This window comes from Poromitra crassiceps (assembly GCF_964638095.1).
Source record: "Poromitra crassiceps genome assembly, chromosome: 22".
Classification (NCBI taxonomy): Eukaryota; Metazoa; Chordata; class Actinopteri; order Beryciformes; family Melamphaidae; genus Poromitra; species Poromitra crassiceps.
The window spans coordinates 18,886,525-18,904,195 of NC_139647.1; the positions used below are offsets into that span (position 1 = coordinate 18,886,525).

General features: G+C 43.3%; 1 protein-coding gene across 1 annotated transcript in view; it reads right to left on the reverse strand.

Annotated features, from left to right (window-relative positions):
* Window positions 1–17,671, reverse strand: part of itsn1 (intersectin 1 (SH3 domain protein)) — a 58,479-nt gene that overhangs the window by 34,756 nt on the left and 6,052 nt on the right. The window contains exons 2-15 of the mRNA XM_083658482.1: window positions 14,565–14,624; window positions 13,228–13,326; window positions 11,668–11,731; window positions 11,155–11,312; window positions 10,254–10,430; window positions 9,364–9,442; window positions 9,106–9,203; window positions 8,335–8,398; window positions 7,143–7,280; window positions 5,828–5,922; window positions 4,175–4,314; window positions 3,748–3,870; window positions 1,584–1,733; window positions 900–1,040 (exon numbers count right to left, since the gene is read on the reverse strand). Of these exons, the coding sequence (XP_083514608.1) occupies window positions 900–1,040; window positions 1,584–1,733; window positions 3,748–3,870; window positions 4,175–4,314; window positions 5,828–5,922; window positions 7,143–7,280; window positions 8,335–8,398; window positions 9,106–9,203; window positions 9,364–9,442; window positions 10,254–10,430; window positions 11,155–11,312; window positions 11,668–11,731; window positions 13,228–13,326; window positions 14,565–14,592 (1,554 nt within the window). The 5' untranslated portion in view covers window positions 14,593–14,624. The remainder of the gene's footprint in view (window positions 1–899; window positions 1,041–1,583; window positions 1,734–3,747; window positions 3,871–4,174; window positions 4,315–5,827; window positions 5,923–7,142; window positions 7,281–8,334; window positions 8,399–9,105; window positions 9,204–9,363; window positions 9,443–10,253; window positions 10,431–11,154; window positions 11,313–11,667; window positions 11,732–13,227; window positions 13,327–14,564; window positions 14,625–17,671) is intronic.

Genomic DNA, 17,671 nt, shown 5'->3' on the forward strand with positions numbered 1-17,671 from the left:
AACAAAAAGACCAAACAGAGATCATATCAGGTCCATATCACAATTAGAAATGTGTATTTCTAATTGTGATATGTTAAGTTCTATTCCAAATGTATTTTTTTCTAAATGAAATTAAATGTTCTATATCAAGGAATGTGTGTTCAGTGTGCAAGTACAGGTCGTTCCAGTAATTGCTCAATGCTCACAGTTAATGGTTGAGTAACCAGGGTGATGCCTGCCTCACTTGGCTGTAGTAGAAAATAACTTCTAAACACGTTGACTGTGGGTGCTGGGCACGATGCAGAACATGATTAGAGATGTATTAGGTAGACATCTTATCAATCTTAGAAGAATCAATCTTAGAATACATCTTATAGAGAGGCAAAGTGGAACGTCACTTCCTGCTTCAGCACTGTACCAGAGATTTTCATCTGCCATTTATTTTCCCATACATATTTCATAAAATGCTTATAAAATAGTTGTACTTTGTCGAACCAAACAGTTCAGCTAAGGCTATAATCGGGAGAGACTATAGAACATTTCACTCCGACCAAAAAACCCCCCAACAACATCAAAAAAGTATTTTCTTTAAACCTGCATTTTTTTTAACATTTTGGTCCCAGTGAAATGTTATGCGATCTCTCCTGTTTCTAAATATATCTGTACCGTTTGGTTTGAACCAGTAAAACTATTTTTATACGCATTTTACGAAATGTGGGTGGGAAAATAAATGGCGGATGAAAATCTCTGGTACAGTGCTGAAGCAGGAAGTAGGCGGTCACTTTGCCTCTCTATAAGAATCAATCTTATAAGACGTCTTATGAATAAAGAAGTCTACCTCTACCTTCTAATGATGCCTGGCTTGACTGAACAGCAGTTTATGCGTTGCATTGTTTTTAGTATGTTTGTTTTTTGCATACCTGTAGCTGTTGCTGGAGCAGGGTAATCTCAGCGATGCGGGTCTCTCTGGTCTGATTGGTCTGCTCCACCTCTCTCCGCTGGGCCGACAGACGAAACCGAACATCGTGGAGTTTACCCTCCAACTGGGACTTCTTGTCATTCTGCAGAAAGGCAGCGAGGGATGGGGGAAAGGCAGACGAGGAGAGATCAATACATGCGATCGATGAAACCCAATGTCTTGGAATTTTGCCCAACATTTTTTGCTCTGCGTGGCGATATACAGCGTTCCTACACAGATTCAATTTCTAAATGACATCCTTTGTCTAGACTTGAATTTCACAAATCCATACATTCTCAGGCTTTTCCAGAAGTGTGGAGCATATATGTAACTGTTGTGTGTCATATGTTACCCAATATTCTATAGCATTGAAGACTACAAACTGGGCATACATGTTAGTTGACATATCTGTACATTTTCAGGTTAACACGTAGTTCCAGACATTTCAACTGCAAACAGTTCAAACTCCAGGGTCTTCTTGTTGCCTTTGAGCAGCACTACACTCTCCTGTCTAATGTGTGTCTGTGTTTATTGTCTCTCTGTGGTTTTGTGCATTGTGTGTGTGTGTGTGTGTGTGTGTGTGTGTGTGTGTGTGTGTGTGTGTGTGTGTGTGTGTGTGTGTAGATGTGTTTGTGTGTGTGATCACCAGAGCTTCCAGTTCAAACTCCAGGGTCTTCTTCCTGGCTCTGAGCAGCACGATGCTCTCCTGTTCTCGGTTTCTCTGAGTCAGCAGCTCCTGGCGACGCTGACGCTCCCACTCCAACTGACGCTGGCGCTCCAACTCCCGCTTAGCCGTCTGCGCACGCACACACACACCGGAATACAATGAATTAATTAATTAATTAGGCTGTTTAAAGCCCCCCTCCAGTTAGTTTTCCATACCAGTAACATCATTGATGTTCTATGAAAACATACATGCACGTCATCATTTGCGCCAAAGAACTTAAATTGATAAGGCGCACTGTACTCTGTGTGTCTGTTCTCTCTTTGTTTAACTCTGTCTGTGTTCTCTGTGTGTCTGTTCTCTCTTTGTTTAACTCTGTCTGTGTTCTCTGTGTGTCTGTTCTCTCTTTGTTTAACTCTGTCTGTGTTCTCTGTGTGTCTGTTCTCTCTTTGTTTAACTCTGTCTGTGTTCTCTGTGTGTCTGTTCTCTCTTTGTTTAACTCTGTCTGTGTTCTCTGTGTGTCTGTTCTCTCTTTGTTTAACTCTGTCTGTGTTCTCTGTGTGTCTGTTCTCTCTTTGTTTAACTCTGTGTTCTCTGTGTGTCTGTTCTCTCTTTGTTTAACTCTGTCTGTGTTCTCTGTGTGTCTGTTCTCTCTTTGTTTAACTCTGTCTGTGTTCTCTGTGTGTCTGTTCTCTCTTTGTTTAACTCTGTCTGTGTTCTCTGTGTGTCTGTTCTCTCTTTGTTTAACTCTGTCTGTGTTCTCTGTGTGTCTGTTCTCTCTTTGTTTAACTCTGTGTTCTCTGTGTGTCTGTTCTCTCTTTGTTTAACTCTGTCTGTGTTCCCTGTGTGTCTGTTCTCTCTTTGTTTAACTCTGTCTGTGTTCTCTGTGTGTCTGTTCTCTCTTTGTTTAACTCTGTCTGTGTTCTCTGTGTGTCTGTTCTCTCTTTGTTTAACTCTGTCTGTGTTCTCTGTGTGTCTGTTCTCTCTTTGTTTAACTCTGTCTGTGTTCTCTGTGTGTCTGTTCTCTCTTTGTTTAACTCTGTCTGTGTTCTGTGTGTGTCTGTTCTCTCTTTGTTTAACTCTGTCTGTGTACTCTGTGTGTCTGTTCTCTCTTTGTTTAACTCTGTCTGTGTTCTGTGTGTGTCTGTTCTCTCTTTGTTTAACTCTGTCTGTGTTCTCTGTGTGTCTGTTCTCTCTTTGTTTAACTCTGTCTGTGTTCCCTGTGTGTCTGTTCTCTCTTTGTTTAACTCTGCCTGTGTTCCCTGTGTGTCTGTTCTCTCTTTGTTTAACTCTGTCTGTGTTCTCTGTGTGTCTGTTCTCTCTTTGTTTAACTCTGCCTGTGTTCCCTGTGTGTCTGTTCTCTCTTTGTTTAACTCTGCCTGTGTTCTCTGTGTGTCTGTTCTCTCTTTGTTTAACTCTGCCTGTGTTCTCTGTGTGTCTGTTCTCTCTTTGTTTAACTCTGTCTGTGTTCCCTGTGTGTCTGTTCTCTCTTTGTTTAACTCTGTCTGTGTTCTCTGTGTGTCTGTTCTCTCTTTGTTTAACTCTGTCTGTGTTCTCTGTGTGTCTGTTCTCTCTTTGTTTAACTCTGCCTGTGTTCTCTGTGTGTCTGTTCTCTCTTTGTTTAACTCTGTCTGTGTTCCCTGTGTGTCTGTTCTCTCTTTGTTTAACTCGGTCTGTGCCCACAGCAGAAATACTGGAAACAGTCACCACCATGACAGCCTACTCGCATATCCGTAACAATGTGAGTTGTAGAGCCACAATATTGTTCTAATATCAACAACTGGCCAAGGTATATCAACGCTGGTGGGCTTTATGGAAAGAGCGTGTCTCAAACTGGTTGAAAGTTTTTATCAGCGGCGTTTTGAGCCTGGCGAACACTTAGTTAGCAAACGTAGCTCACAGCTAACAGCTAGGTAATGCCAGAGGCTAATGCCAGCTATTTACTGTAACTCTGCACGCTTTTGGCTTTACAATAAGGTTTGAAATTTAAAGAAGGTGATGGAAGTAGATGGTAGCTTCTCTGGTCTGCAGGAGATGCAATTACAGGACTGCAGCAGTTAACATCCTTCCAATCAATAACTTTTGAAACAAAAGACACTTGATATATTCAGTTGTCCCTTCCTCTCTGTGCACCTCTCCTCCGTACCTCTCTCCTCTCGATCTCTTTGCGTCGCTCGTCTTCTCGGTGCCTCTCCAGCTCTCTCTGTCTCTCCAGCTGTTTTTCTAGTTCGTGTTGTCGTCGCCTCTCCTGCTCCAGACGCTCGCGCTCCTGAAACACATCAACATACAAAAAGATTAAGAAACAACACAAACAAGTTAGTTCTCCTGTTGTGAGTCGTACTCGTATATTTCTGTTTATTATTAGCTTACGACACTTCTAATAAACGCAATAACTTTGTACTGACACATTCCAAAGTCATGGCAGATTGTGGCGGTTACACACTTAATGTTAGACCTTTTTAAATATTGAATGCACCTAGTGTGAAAATAAGATATCAGCACTCTGTCCTGTATAATGCATTTTGTATGTGTTGCTATGTGTTTGCTCTCGTTTTACATGGAGTCTAGTTTACCTTTCTCTCCAGTTCCTCTCGCTCCAGTGTCGCCAGCCTCTCCTGCTCTTTCCTCTGCAGCTCCAGCAGGGCCTGACGTCTCTTCTCCAACTCCAGATTCCCTCGCTCAAAGTTCTCCCTCTTCTTATCCTCAAAGGTCACTGTGGAGCGAGGAAGGAACAAGGTCGGTCAAGAGATGGAGGCAAGTGTGCGCCGCGTGGGAACCTGCGCCGCCGGCCACCTTATTATAGCAGTGAGATGACTTGAGAGAAAATGTCAGAAGTTTCAGGTCAGAGGACAATCACGTATGGTGGTGGGCTGGTCACAGACAAAGATGGGCAACAATTAGGACCCTGTGCTGACCCAGAGAAGAAAGAACTGTTGGCTGAAAATAAGGAATAGTGAGGTCAAAGAAATTAGCAGGATCACCACCAAAGGCACATCCACACTATTCACTATTCTGCTTTTTCAAACCTCCAGAGCCTATTCTTTTTATTTTATTTTTATTTATTTTACATGAAAGTAAATGAGGAGCAGCTGCATAACAGATGGAAAGCGGACGCTGTGAAAAGTGTGGCGTCTTTTTAGGGAGAGCAGATCACTTTGTGTTCAATAGTTCAACTTTTTAGAGGAGAGCACATGAAGCGAGCCCCTTTTTTGTGAGCCCATTAATCACAAGAGGCTGTGTTCAAGGTACGCAGGCAGCTGACGACAACAACAACCAGAACGAAGGAGGAGAAAAGTATTGGCGTTTCAGGACTTCCTGTTAAGTGTTTCATTATCCTGTTCACTGTTGTGGAAAAAAGGTCCACCTTGCCGGCACAAAATGTTGTTGAGGCAGCACTTTTGAGTGCCACCCTCGCTTATTGATGATGACAAGAGCAAAAAGTGAAAAGTCTAAATGGCTGAACTCAATTAATGCCTCAGGGGGCGGGTTCAGTCTAGGGATGGGGGAAAAAAATCGATACACCACAGTATCGCGATATTTTGCCTGACGATATTGTATCGATATTGAAAAAAAAAAAAAAAAAAAAAAAAAAAAATTGCAGGCCATGCCAGGCCACCGGGCTACTATAAACTTTAGTTCCAAGGCCAGCAGTAAACAAACGGAAGCATATTTTCATTTTGTTTTAACAGTAACAGTTTTGTCATAACAGTCATTTACAAATTCCCCAGTTACTGAATGGGCTGCACAAAATGTTTTGTGTAAGTGAAGTGAAGTTGCAAAAACTACATAAGTACAGTAGTCCACACACACATCCAGTTAAGGTGGACTGTAAGTAGACTGTAACAAACAGTTCAGTTTGTCAGGTGCATGCAACTATGACATGACTTTATGAAAGTTGTTGGTCTGTCTACTTGACAATGTTGCTGCAATAAAATGGTTGAAGTCAGATGTACAGACTGAAAAATTGTTCTTATATAAACCAGATGTTGACAAAGTTTTCCTTTGGGGACATCATTTGCAGTTGAAAAAGTCGCAATATATCGAAATATCGCAATATTCAATATATCGCAATATCGATATATCGCAATATCGAAAATATCGCAGTATCGCAATACTATCGTAACGTGACTCAAGTATCGTTTCAGTATCGTATCGTGGGCATCTGGTGATTCCCACCCCTAGTTCAGTCCCAGATTGGCCAATGACTTGCCAGCTGGACCAATCACCTGGTAGTTTCTTGTCCTGATTGATGTCCGCTTCCTCCTCCACCTCCTCCGGGAGACTCTTCTGGTCCGACTGAACACTGTCGCTACGCACGCGCCTAAAACACACACACACACACACACGCACGCGCGCGCGCGCACACGCACACACACACACACACATTAATAACAATACAAACCATTGATACACACTCCGCCAGTCCAACTCACTACACACACTTTAAACACACTCACTAACAGCATTGCTCACACTCACACAAGTATACACAGCCAAAGAGTCTATAATGTCTTGGCAGGTCACAATACAATAAAAACTGGCACATGTCAGTTCACCCTGAATGTCAATTAAAACTCTTCAAACTGATTGGTCACTAGGGGTTCGTCAATTACATATCGACTGTGCGTGCGCGCCCGCGTGCGTGTGTTCGGGTTGGCACGATGGACGATGGCACGGACCATCGTCGATGTGCCGACCCCCATCAACCTCTGAGCCTTCTACATCGGACCATCGTGATTAATTCAATTCATCAAATTATTTAATTCATTAATTAAAATTTGGCAGATTTAATCATAAAAAAGCCCAACTCCACTCAAAGCTTATCCTATCCCCGCTTCAGAGAAGCGGTCGAGCGGAGAGGAGGAGGCGGAGGGGTGGATATAGCAGAAGTCGGTTGTGTTGTGAAAATGTTGAGACAAAGAAGAAACTTCTTTCCTGTTTTCAACCCAATGTGAGGAATCTTATAAGTCTTCAACTGTGAATTAAACTCGCCTGTTTCCATGAAGTCGCTCCTTTACATACTATCTCTGAGCCCACACAGATCTAACGTTAGCCGCCAGTAATTCTGCCCCTTTTCTGCTAGCTAGTTAAATTCAACACACACACGTTGTTGGTCAGGATCTGTAACGTTAACGTTATTCGTTTTGCTCCTTTCAATATTGCTGGTAGTGATAGCCTGCTGTTTGAGTTGCCTGGCTCTGCGACGTGACGTAGAGCTCAGCTGTCCTGTCGTTGTGAACGCGCATCGCAGCGGCGCCGGCGCGGCCGAACGGCACCGCAACGACTTCGTAAATCATGAATGGACACGACCCGGAAGTACTTTTTTGTTGTCACACTAATAATTAATAATCATTGATTGGACTTATATAGCGCCTTTCTAGATAATCAAAACGCTTCACATATCAGGGAAGGGAGGGGGAGGGAACTCAACTCCTCCGCTCATATGCTGATTGGTCCTATATGAGTGCTCACCTTGGATTATATAGCACAAGTGATATTAACATCATGTTATGTGTAGTGATAAATGCTTTATTGTTTTACCTGAATGTAGGTGGGATGTAATCCGGTGGTAACAGAGGCGGCAGTGGCAGACCAGACATGGCCATATCTATGAGGTGCATGGCCAGGATGAACTCCTCAGCTGTTAGCTTTCCATCCTGATCAATGTCTGATAGACTCCTGGAGGGACAAAGAGAGGAAACAGGAGATGCTGGTTGAAGAGTAAAGCCACCCTGAACCATCTCTCCATTATCATAGAAACATCTGATCTGATCTGATCTGATATTTTGAACGGTGACACATTATTGTTTTTGCGCCACACCATGAGATGCATGATGCATAAATAGGTGTATTTTGTTAAAAATTGCCGTCCCTCCTTGATGCAACATGTCAAGACGATAACAGTTTGCACGAACCCCAACCAGAACGACAGACCAGTAAAGTCCTGGCACACTATTCACAGAAACATTGGGTCGGTTACAGTCACAATAGGTTTGTGTAAATTGTATTATTATTTTTTATTTGTATTGTGTATTTGTATCGTCTTTTCTGAGAACTGACGACGAAAATCCAATTTAAATGTTAAGCATAAGGCTGTGTTATATAAGGATGTGAAACAACACCACGCCTACTGTATGTGGTTAAAGGCAGATTCTCAGTTCCTCAAAAGAAAAAAGTTGGGGGGCGAACTCCCCCTGCTGTCCCAGGTTGTTGCTCCACCCCCTCTGCCGATCTGGGGAGAGTTGTAGACTAGCACCATGCTTCCTCTGATACATGTGCAGTCGCCAGCCGCTTCTTTTTCACCCGACAGCGAGGAGGAGTTTCACGGCAGGACGTAGCATGTGGGAGGATCACGCTATTCCCCCCCAGTTACTTCCTCAATTGTTTTTTTTATGCATTCATATTCATACGATCAAAGTCTGGTGCCTTTTCTTCTCAGTGTTTTGTCTAGCTTGTAGTTGGTTGCACTTCATAAAATGGATTAGTTCCGGTTTCCAGAGGACGTTTCGTGGTGGTTGCCAAGATATGACAACAAAACAGCCACAATGAATAAAATGTAGTAAAATGTCAAATGTATGTGCGACTGATATGTATTTAATAGGAAGAACTGTGTGTGTGAGCAAATGTGTACGCAAGAAGATGCATCTAAAAATGACAGCTTGCTCTCAGTGTACCACCCTGTTTTAATAAAGACTGAGTGATTGAATTTCAAGGGACGTTTCATTTAACTGACCATATCGAAGCCAGCTGGCCCTGAGGAAGACTGGACTGCATCAGGATAGTGCGAGCCTGGGGACCTGGAGAACACACACACACACACACACACACACACACACACACACACACACACACACACACACACACACACACACACACACACACACACACACACACACAGAAAAGAGACACACAAAGAGACAAGCTCACAAACACGTTCAAAATGCTGCAGGTATGTATTACCGGTATTACAAATTATGATATGTTAGTGCAGAGGTTCTCAAATGTTTTTCAGCCAAGGACCCCTTACAAGATACCGGGGACCCCCTCATTCTGATTTGTGATTTTGGGCTAAGCTTAATTGTTTCCACGGTAACGTGCTTGACTTTTAATTTGATAGGTTTGTTATTAGAATGTAATCCATGAACCATTTTAGATTTAAAGCATAAACTATTTTCGTTGAACTATGAAGATTTTGCAAAAATAAAATATATATATATATTTTTTATTACATTACATTACGTCATTTAGCAGACACTTTTGTTTTGTCCAAAGCGACTTACAATATCACAATTTGTCAACAGTACAGAAAACAACTATGCAACACAATCAATGACAGCCAAGATATTTTGATAGACTAGCACCATGTAGGAAGTAGTTTGAGAAGGAAAAAAACAAAAAAAACCTGGGGGTCCGCGGACCCCCATTTGAGAACCACTGTGTTAGTGTGTGTGAGTATGTACCAGTGAGGTGTCCACTCATCATGTTAGTGTGTGTGTGTATGTACCAGTGAGGTGTCCACTCATCATCTTGTCGTGGGAGTTGAAAAGTTGTCTGTACTTGAGCCTGGAGGACTGAGGAACGGCCCAATCCGGAGGGGTCACACTGGACAGAGAGAGAGAGCAACAGAGGAAAACGGTGTGACTTTTATGCAAATAGAGCCGAAGATATCAAGTGAAAATGATTTGCCCAAAAAAATTGTATCCGAAAATTATGGTGTATAATGTTATTAGCTTAAAAAAAAAAAGCAGAATATTTGACCTACCTAGCAGCGTCAAAAGATGGCCCCTTCTGCAGCTTGGTACTGGAGCGGCTGAATGAGGATGACTTGTTGATGGATGAGGCTGTGAGAGACAGCAGAGGGGGGTAAGCTTTCTACGCAGGCTGTGTGTGGCAGGGAGTCAGCTGACCTCAGTGGTTTGTCTACAGCTTTTTTAGCGGTGTGACCTTAGCTCCAAATCACTCTATAATAAATGCAGACATTCAACGTTCCCGTGACCAGTAATAGCGCAGCTAAACCACTGTGGTTCAGCTGTGGTCGCCGTGAAAAAAGCTAACGGCATCCAAGGTTGCATGTGTTCCAAACCGATGGGGTTGTAATTAGTGGATTCTGTTGATTAGATACTTAGTGACACATACGGAGGAGTAATATGGTGCAGAGACCTTCACTTCTTCATGGCATTTGATGATTTTGGTTAGTATTTACTAGTATTTAATGACACTAAAAGACAGTGGGTGTACAACTCCATAAAAGGTGCAGTAGTTGTATTGGGACTGAACTACAGCATTTTTCCCTCACACTTTTCCAGATGTTTCATCTCATTCCAAAACATTTCGAGGCCGAGATATTATCCACTTATCCATACAATTATTTTCCAAGTATTTCCAGCCACGCGTGAATCGTAACGACTCGAACCAGCCACAAAGCAGTGAGCTGCCACTTAAGAAGAATATGGCTTTTACACAGATTACAACGTTATTTCAAGTGAACGTAAAAAGCACTTTCATTTGAAATGTGAAATGTGTGTATTGTACGTAAAGACGTAAGATACAAGATATTATATGTAGAGTACATTTGGCCCACAACTGCTACAGACATCAGACAAACATCTCCGCACGCTGCCTCCAGGTGTTGGTGTGATGATTGGCCGTTACCTGGGTGGGAAAAGCCTGTGATTGGCTGGATCATGCCTGTGGGAGGAGCTCCGTTGGCCATGGGCGGCGGGAGAGGCGGTGGGGCGGACGAGACGAGCGGGGGAGAAACCCCGACTGGGAGAGGGGGCAGGGGGAGGGGGGGCACGCCCGGCAGAGCGGTTGCCATGGGGGGCATGCCTGCAGGAAACAGATCAGACAGGAGGTTATCAATAAAATATTCTCTTTTGATAAGGCAGTGTCTGTAGGAAGGGAGAGAGGAAGGAGGCGGGGGAGTGATTATTGATTTATTATCGATTAGTGACTTTCACATGATCCATTTACACGGGTAAACATGGGGCGTGGGAGCCATTGGTGCATGCCTGAAGGAGAGCTGGAACATTATTATTACATTATAACATGATCTATTGATCCTGGCAAAGCAGTGGAAACAGAAGCTACAGCTGAGGGAGAGAGAGAGCAAGTATTAACTTCATGACAGTAATAACATTTATGGCCTTTCCTATCGATCTAGTTGTATTATTAATTTAGACCAGTAGACCATAAGGCAAAGACCTACAGAATAAGAAAGAGGTTTATCATCATCATCATCATCATCATCATCATCATCATCAGTGTTTTATCAATATACATAATATAGAGTTTGACCATGGACTTTTTTCAGGCCCAAAAATACATCAAGAAACTTGTGATCAACTGAAATCAAAATATCACATGTATCAATACTATCAAATTATACTGTGTGTGTCAATGTAAATGCTGCTTAACACTGTTTGTGTGTGTGTGTGTGTGTGTGTGTGTGTGTGTGTGTGTGTGTGTGTGTGTGTGTGTGTGTGTGTGTGTGTGTGTGTGTGTGTGTGTGTGTGTGTGCGTGTGTGTGTGTGTGCGTGCGCGTGTGCCTTACCAAAGCCGCTCTGTGGTATAGGCAGCGGGGGTTGTTTCATGCTGGGGGGCAGGGCGGGGGGCAGAGGGTGACCCTGCAGCTTCAGTTTGATGAGCTTCATGGCGATGGAGAACTCGTGGATGTCCATACGACCATCGCTGTTCATGTCGGCCAAAGCCCTGGAGGAGAAACCCACACGAGATACGTTGAAGAGACATCTCACGTTTGGTTGCGCTATTTTGTCGATTTTTTTTACTCACAGATTCGTAACTCAAATGTGTTTTAGCACCATAACCGATCATTTTTGAAATATTGAGGGGGGGGAGGGAATGTACGACAGTGACTTGTATTCATGCTGGACAGAAAAACTAAAAGGATGTGACTGTGGAGAGAACATGCAAGACAAATTCCTCAGAGAAACGCTAAGCTAAGCAGTTTATAACCTCTCCAGCATGTGACTTTTACAACATGTACGAATGAGGGATTGGGTACTCAGCCAACGGGTCGTAACTTCCCGGTAAAGACGTGACTCACCAGATCTGAGCCAGGATGGGAGGGGGCAGTCCTGATTGGAGGAAGAAGTTCCTGGCCTGGTCACCTGAGCAGACACACGAGGAGGACAGGATGTGACATCACAGGACAGGATGTGACGTCACAGGACAGGACAGACACAAAAAAGAGAGGCTGCTTTATACCGTGTGGAAGAAGTCCAACTCTAAAACACAAATGACTTGCAAATAAAATGACTGCATTACTGTAAGGGCAGATTACAGGACACTAAATGTTGTTTGGACTTTATTTATATTTATTTTCATTGCACTGTGCCCACATTGGAATCCATTGCTCATATTGTAATCCACTGACTAGCTACAACATTATGTGTGTGGATATATGGATGCAATAAGGCATGGGTAATTATTATCCTGTTTGAACAGTGCAACTGCCACTTCAGTTCAGGTGAGGGTTTGAACCAGCTGATAAAAGGTATTGAACCAGAGGACAATAATCCAGGTGTGATGGAAAAGCAGGTAGATATGGAAACACGAGATAAGTGCCAGGAGAGATTGCATTTGCATACATTTGAGTTTGTCATGCTCGTATTGAACCACTGAATTGAAGCAATATACTTATTGAAAATGTAGCTTTAAACGGAATGTGATTATTTTCTTAATTTAACATTTGGCTCAAATTTAAAATTGAGTTTTCCAAATTGAGTTTTCTTAATTCACATTCAAGGCACTTGTTATTCCCTGAGTGAGCTGTCACCTCCTTCCAGGCTGCCAGCAGCAGGGGAACAGTCTTCACTCAGCCATGTGGCACAGCGCCTCGCTCCTCTCCTCATCCAGCCTTATACTCCCCACGTGTGTGAGACTTGACATATTTAGGAGAGGGTTGCTCGATTGTGGCAAAAATCATAATCACGATTATTTTTGACCGATATTGACATCACGATTATTTAACGTGATTACTCATTGACTTATACCCTCCAACATTTCCCATTCCCTCCCCACCCCATCACTCTGCTCACATTCCCCCCACACCCTCCCCCCCTTCCCCTCTCCTGCTCTCTCCTCTTGCTCCTTCCCCACCTCCTATACCCTCCAACATTTCCCATTCCCTCCCCACCCCATCACTCTCTCACATACTGCTCTCTCCTCTGCTCTCTCCTTCATGTCTATATTTTCTATATTTCTCTATCAATTGTTCAATGTGTTATCTTTATTCTGTAATTTGCTACTGTTGTGTCAGCTAGAACTAGCTAGACATATTCTCTGTGAAGCCCTCTGAGACATGCTTGTGAATTAGGGCTACCGGTATATAAATAAACTTGACTTGACTTGGGCAAAATCGTGCCTTTATTGAACTTGAAAAAACGTGTCTTTTTAATACTGAATTTGTTTTCGATTTAAACACAATTTAACCCTAAAACAAAAGAAAAAAGTATAAATAAATAGCCTAACTAAAATAAATAATATATATATAAAAAAAAAAAGTTTTATCTCAATTATCTTGTTTTCATAATTGTGGGAAGCCAACATTGAAATTGAGATTAAAATTCGATGAATTGCTGCACGGCCCATTAGTGTCTGTTACCTGTGATATAACCGGCAGCAGTTGGGGCGAGGCTGTGGAACTGCTGGTCATGTTTAGCTCTCTCATCCACTGAGATCAGAAACACATCTGACACAGGACCTAACACACACACACACACACGAGCACACACACACACACACACGCACACGCACACGCACACACACACACACACACGCACACACACACACACACACACACACACACAGTCACACACACACACACACACACACACACACACACACACACACACACAAAGTTAGTGATGATTAACCCACAAATCCCAACAGCAAAGACACAGCCAGAGACGGGGAGAGTGAGAGAAGAACAGGAGGCACGAGGAGAATGTGTTAGTCATTAGTTTCACTTCCTGTAAAGGGATTCCTACGAAAGTGACACATACGAAAAATGTGCCAAGTGTAGCGCTGCTAGAAAATATGGAACTAGGAAGTCCCGGTTGGGAATGATGTCACACCCACACGTTGACCGAGTCCCAGCAAAACGGATGGAAAACCAGCCAGGGTTAGCTCTAGCGAGGTTAGCCATTATGTTAGCAGCAATAACGGTTGATAACATGACGCTGCCTGGCTGTATTTTGCGCATACAAACGCTGTAGCAACATGTCCACAGATAGACGTTAGATAGACAGTAGTACTGTGTGTTTGTACTGCCGCACCTACTACCAAACTAAACAAGAAGGTCAAGTTGGAAGGTGTCGTCCTGCAGCCACATACCTCTGTGTGTATCTGTCTTTTCTATCATAGCACACTCTAACTGCAGCATGATCAGTAGGGACAAGTACATTTACTTTGCAGTAACACACCTTGATTTATGATTGTATTTCATATCACATGAGAGAGCAAAGCTACTGGCTCTGCGGCATTGTAACACACATACTGTCTCTGCGTCCACCTTGAGACACGTTACCTGTGACTTTAGTTTCTTACACACCCCTGGCATCTTTCCTTCTTAAAAGAGACTAAAAAAAAAAAAAAAAAAAAAATTCTGGCCATGGGATTAGCAAAGTAACGCGTCGGTTGAATCTCAAAGCACACCCTGTTTTCACTAGGTAAGCCCCATGACGATAGCCTATTTTAGGTAGTTAGCATAGAGATGCTTAGTGTACTTTTAGCTGTGGTGAAAGCAAACGTTCAGAGATACAGAGGTACATCTTACTCAATGTACTAACAAGACTATGAGACGACAACGTTGAGGAAATAAACATGCTTATGTCTCCCTTTCCCTCGGTGTCACACACACACACACGCACACACGCACACACACACACACACACACACACACACACACACACAGACACACACACACGTTCATGTACTGACCTGTGAATGTGGTAGGGAACTGCGCCATGGTTCAGTCAGTCTTCTGCAGTGACACAACACCTGAAACAACACAGTGAAGAACAAGTGATGAAGTGCTGATCTCATCAAACATTTCATTTCGTAACAGAATGCATCAATAATTATTTCATAATCACACAGACAGTTGCCAAACACATGCTGGCAAATACTGTTAGCAGCACCTCTAGCCTATTCTCAACGACATCAACTTCTGTCTCCTTGTTCTTACTTGCTCAGTGACACACAACAGAAACACACACAGAGACAGAGACAGAGACAGAGACAGACACACACACACACACACACACACACACACACACACACACACACACACACACACAGAGCTGAATAGCATTTTGACTGTTTTATTAGTGGCAAATTCTGGCCATAATGTAAATGGCCATGGTTCAGCTACTGTACCACTTTCACTGCTTTACAACCCAGCTAGATCAGGGCTCCAGAATGCGACCAATGTCAAAAGTGAGTCTGGAGCCCTGTAGATGACCTGTAGATGACCTGTAGATGACCTGTAGATGACCTGTAGATGTGTTACAGCAAAGTAAGATATCCAAATAACAGCTGGGCAGCTGACAACGTCGCTGATACAAACTCATTCACACACAGATATTTCCCAGCATGTGGCTGGTGCTACCGTGCGTTCCTTTATCGCAAAAGAACTGGGACGTGGAGGCTAAATGACGTCACATCCGTTTTGTTAGCGTTCCATTTGCAGAAAAGTTGAGCTGGGAAGTTCACTGTTCACTGGTCAGATCCACTCGCTAGCCAGGCTAGCCATTGTTAGCAATAACAGTTGATAACAAGGCATTTCGTGGCATTTTGCGCATACAATCACTGCAGCCTCATGTCCACACAGATAGAAATAGGCCGTGCTGTGTGTACAGCTGATTTAATGAGACACAAACAAGACAGAAGTGCTGAATAGCATTTATACGATTATAACTACTGTTGTTGCGCGGCGCAGCCATCTTGGATTTTTTACGTCGGGGCTGCTGAGACTCCTACGAGTTTGGAATGGGGAAATACCAGCTCTAGTGACGTCACGTCCCAGCTCATGAACTTTGAACCGGTAAGATGACCAGTTCCCAGTTATAAAGGAATGCACGACTAATCTCCCACTTTGTCACCCTATGAGGTTGTGAATTCCCGTTTGGTTTCCGGCCCTGAGCCCAGTAAGTGGACGCAAACACGACAACACAAACATCAACGTCATAAACTCAGCAGCACATCTCCGTCTATGTGGCAACTTTTTCCTATCGGGTGTGTTCTGGATGCTACTAAATGGTGATTGAGAGATCTGGATCAGCCTGCTGTCTGTCAGCCATGTGGGAGGCAGGCTACCGACAGTCCACAGGGAATGAAATCAAGCGTTAGCCACGTCGTCAAACGCCGAACCAAACCTTTATTTATGTAGTGACGCTTCGCTGTGCATACTTGCTCTTTTTCAAAGAACACCTGTTTCACACTCACACGTTTTACACACATTCTCATTTGGGAGCTGACCACAGTCAACACCAGGCTTCTGCTGTTGGCCTGTGAACAGCTCCCCTGCCGATCCGACCCGCTTTCCAAAAAAGATGAGGCCTGGAACGTTACTGATGTCTACTCTCTCATGTGAAAGAAGCAAAACCTCCAAAAACTGAAGTTAAAGTTTTTGACACAACATCCCTGTCTGCACATCTGTAGGCCTAAAAGGGGAAAATAAGAAATGGATCTGTTGGAGGTTACAAATGTGAGGAGAGCTGTGCTTCACGGCTAGACAAACAACAATATGAACAGAAAGGGCAGCCACCCACCAGTCAAACATCTGTTTTAATAAAACCTAAAATTACATTTCATTCCCTCCCCACCCCCCCCCCCCACCCCATTTTGCATTTTCAGCATTATTTGACACTTATGTGTCCTTTAAAGGAGCTACGAGCAAGATTTTCGATTGTTATTAAACAGTATAATTACAATATTGATGCATCACATCTTACCTATAATAGTAGCTGAGACCAAAGCCATGTGAATCGGAGATTGCTCTCTTAAGTCTGTGTCTGTCTAAACTCGCGTCAACAAACTCTCTCTCTCTCTCCTTACCGCCGGACCGGCTAAACCCGGAAGTGAAACCCGGAAGTGAAACGCAGCTGCCTGCATTCCCCCATTTGCGCTGCCTAGCAACATACCATAAACAAGGAGAAGGCCATGCATACTCTTGCGAACATCTCTCGTTATATTCTAACAGGTTTTTTGGAAGTTATTTTGTGGTTATGGCCGAAGTGGCTGCTGCAAACCGTTTCATTTCACTTCCTGATCTGCCCTGGCCACAGACAGACTAACACTGGCCGATTCACTCGGGGTTCAAGCGAGACTACTCTGCATTGGTCTCGTCTACTATTAGAGGTAAGATGTGATGCATTGATATTAAATTTAGACTGTTTAATAACAATCGAAAATCTTGCTCGTAGCTGCTTTAAATACCAATTCAACCATTTTTACACGAAAATCTCCTGCAATCCTGATTTTATCGTACCGGTAAGTCTGTTTATAGTCAACTCTGACCAGATGTTATGCTTGATTACAGGAACTGTTTCAGAAGTCAGTGTTTCCCCTACCATTCTACAGGCCCGCCAGGCCAACGACGCCCCCGCCAGGCCAGAAGAGGAAATGCAAAAACAAAACAAAAAACAAAAAAATCCTGCTCTCCCCAAAATTTCAATAAACCTTTATGTCATATTATAACAAAACAACAATACTGGTGTTGACAGTGTTGACAGTGATAGAAGATGCCAAGTCATTCAAAACAATAAGCATTTTGCTTTTAGGAGCATTGTGCCAGCGTGCGGCGTTATTCCAAAACATGTCAACGTGTGTCGTTGCCTGGGAAACGCACATCCCATAATGCAACTGTTCGCATCGCATCCCATAATAATAGTATGATGATACTTGGGATGCCATTGCGAACATAGATGCAAACAGGTTAGCTAAAAGTTTAGTGTCGCCAGCGAGGGCCCCCACCGTTGCGGTCGGGGTACGTTTCGAAATCCCTGTCCATAATAATAGTGTCCATTCCGTTCATTGAATTGTCA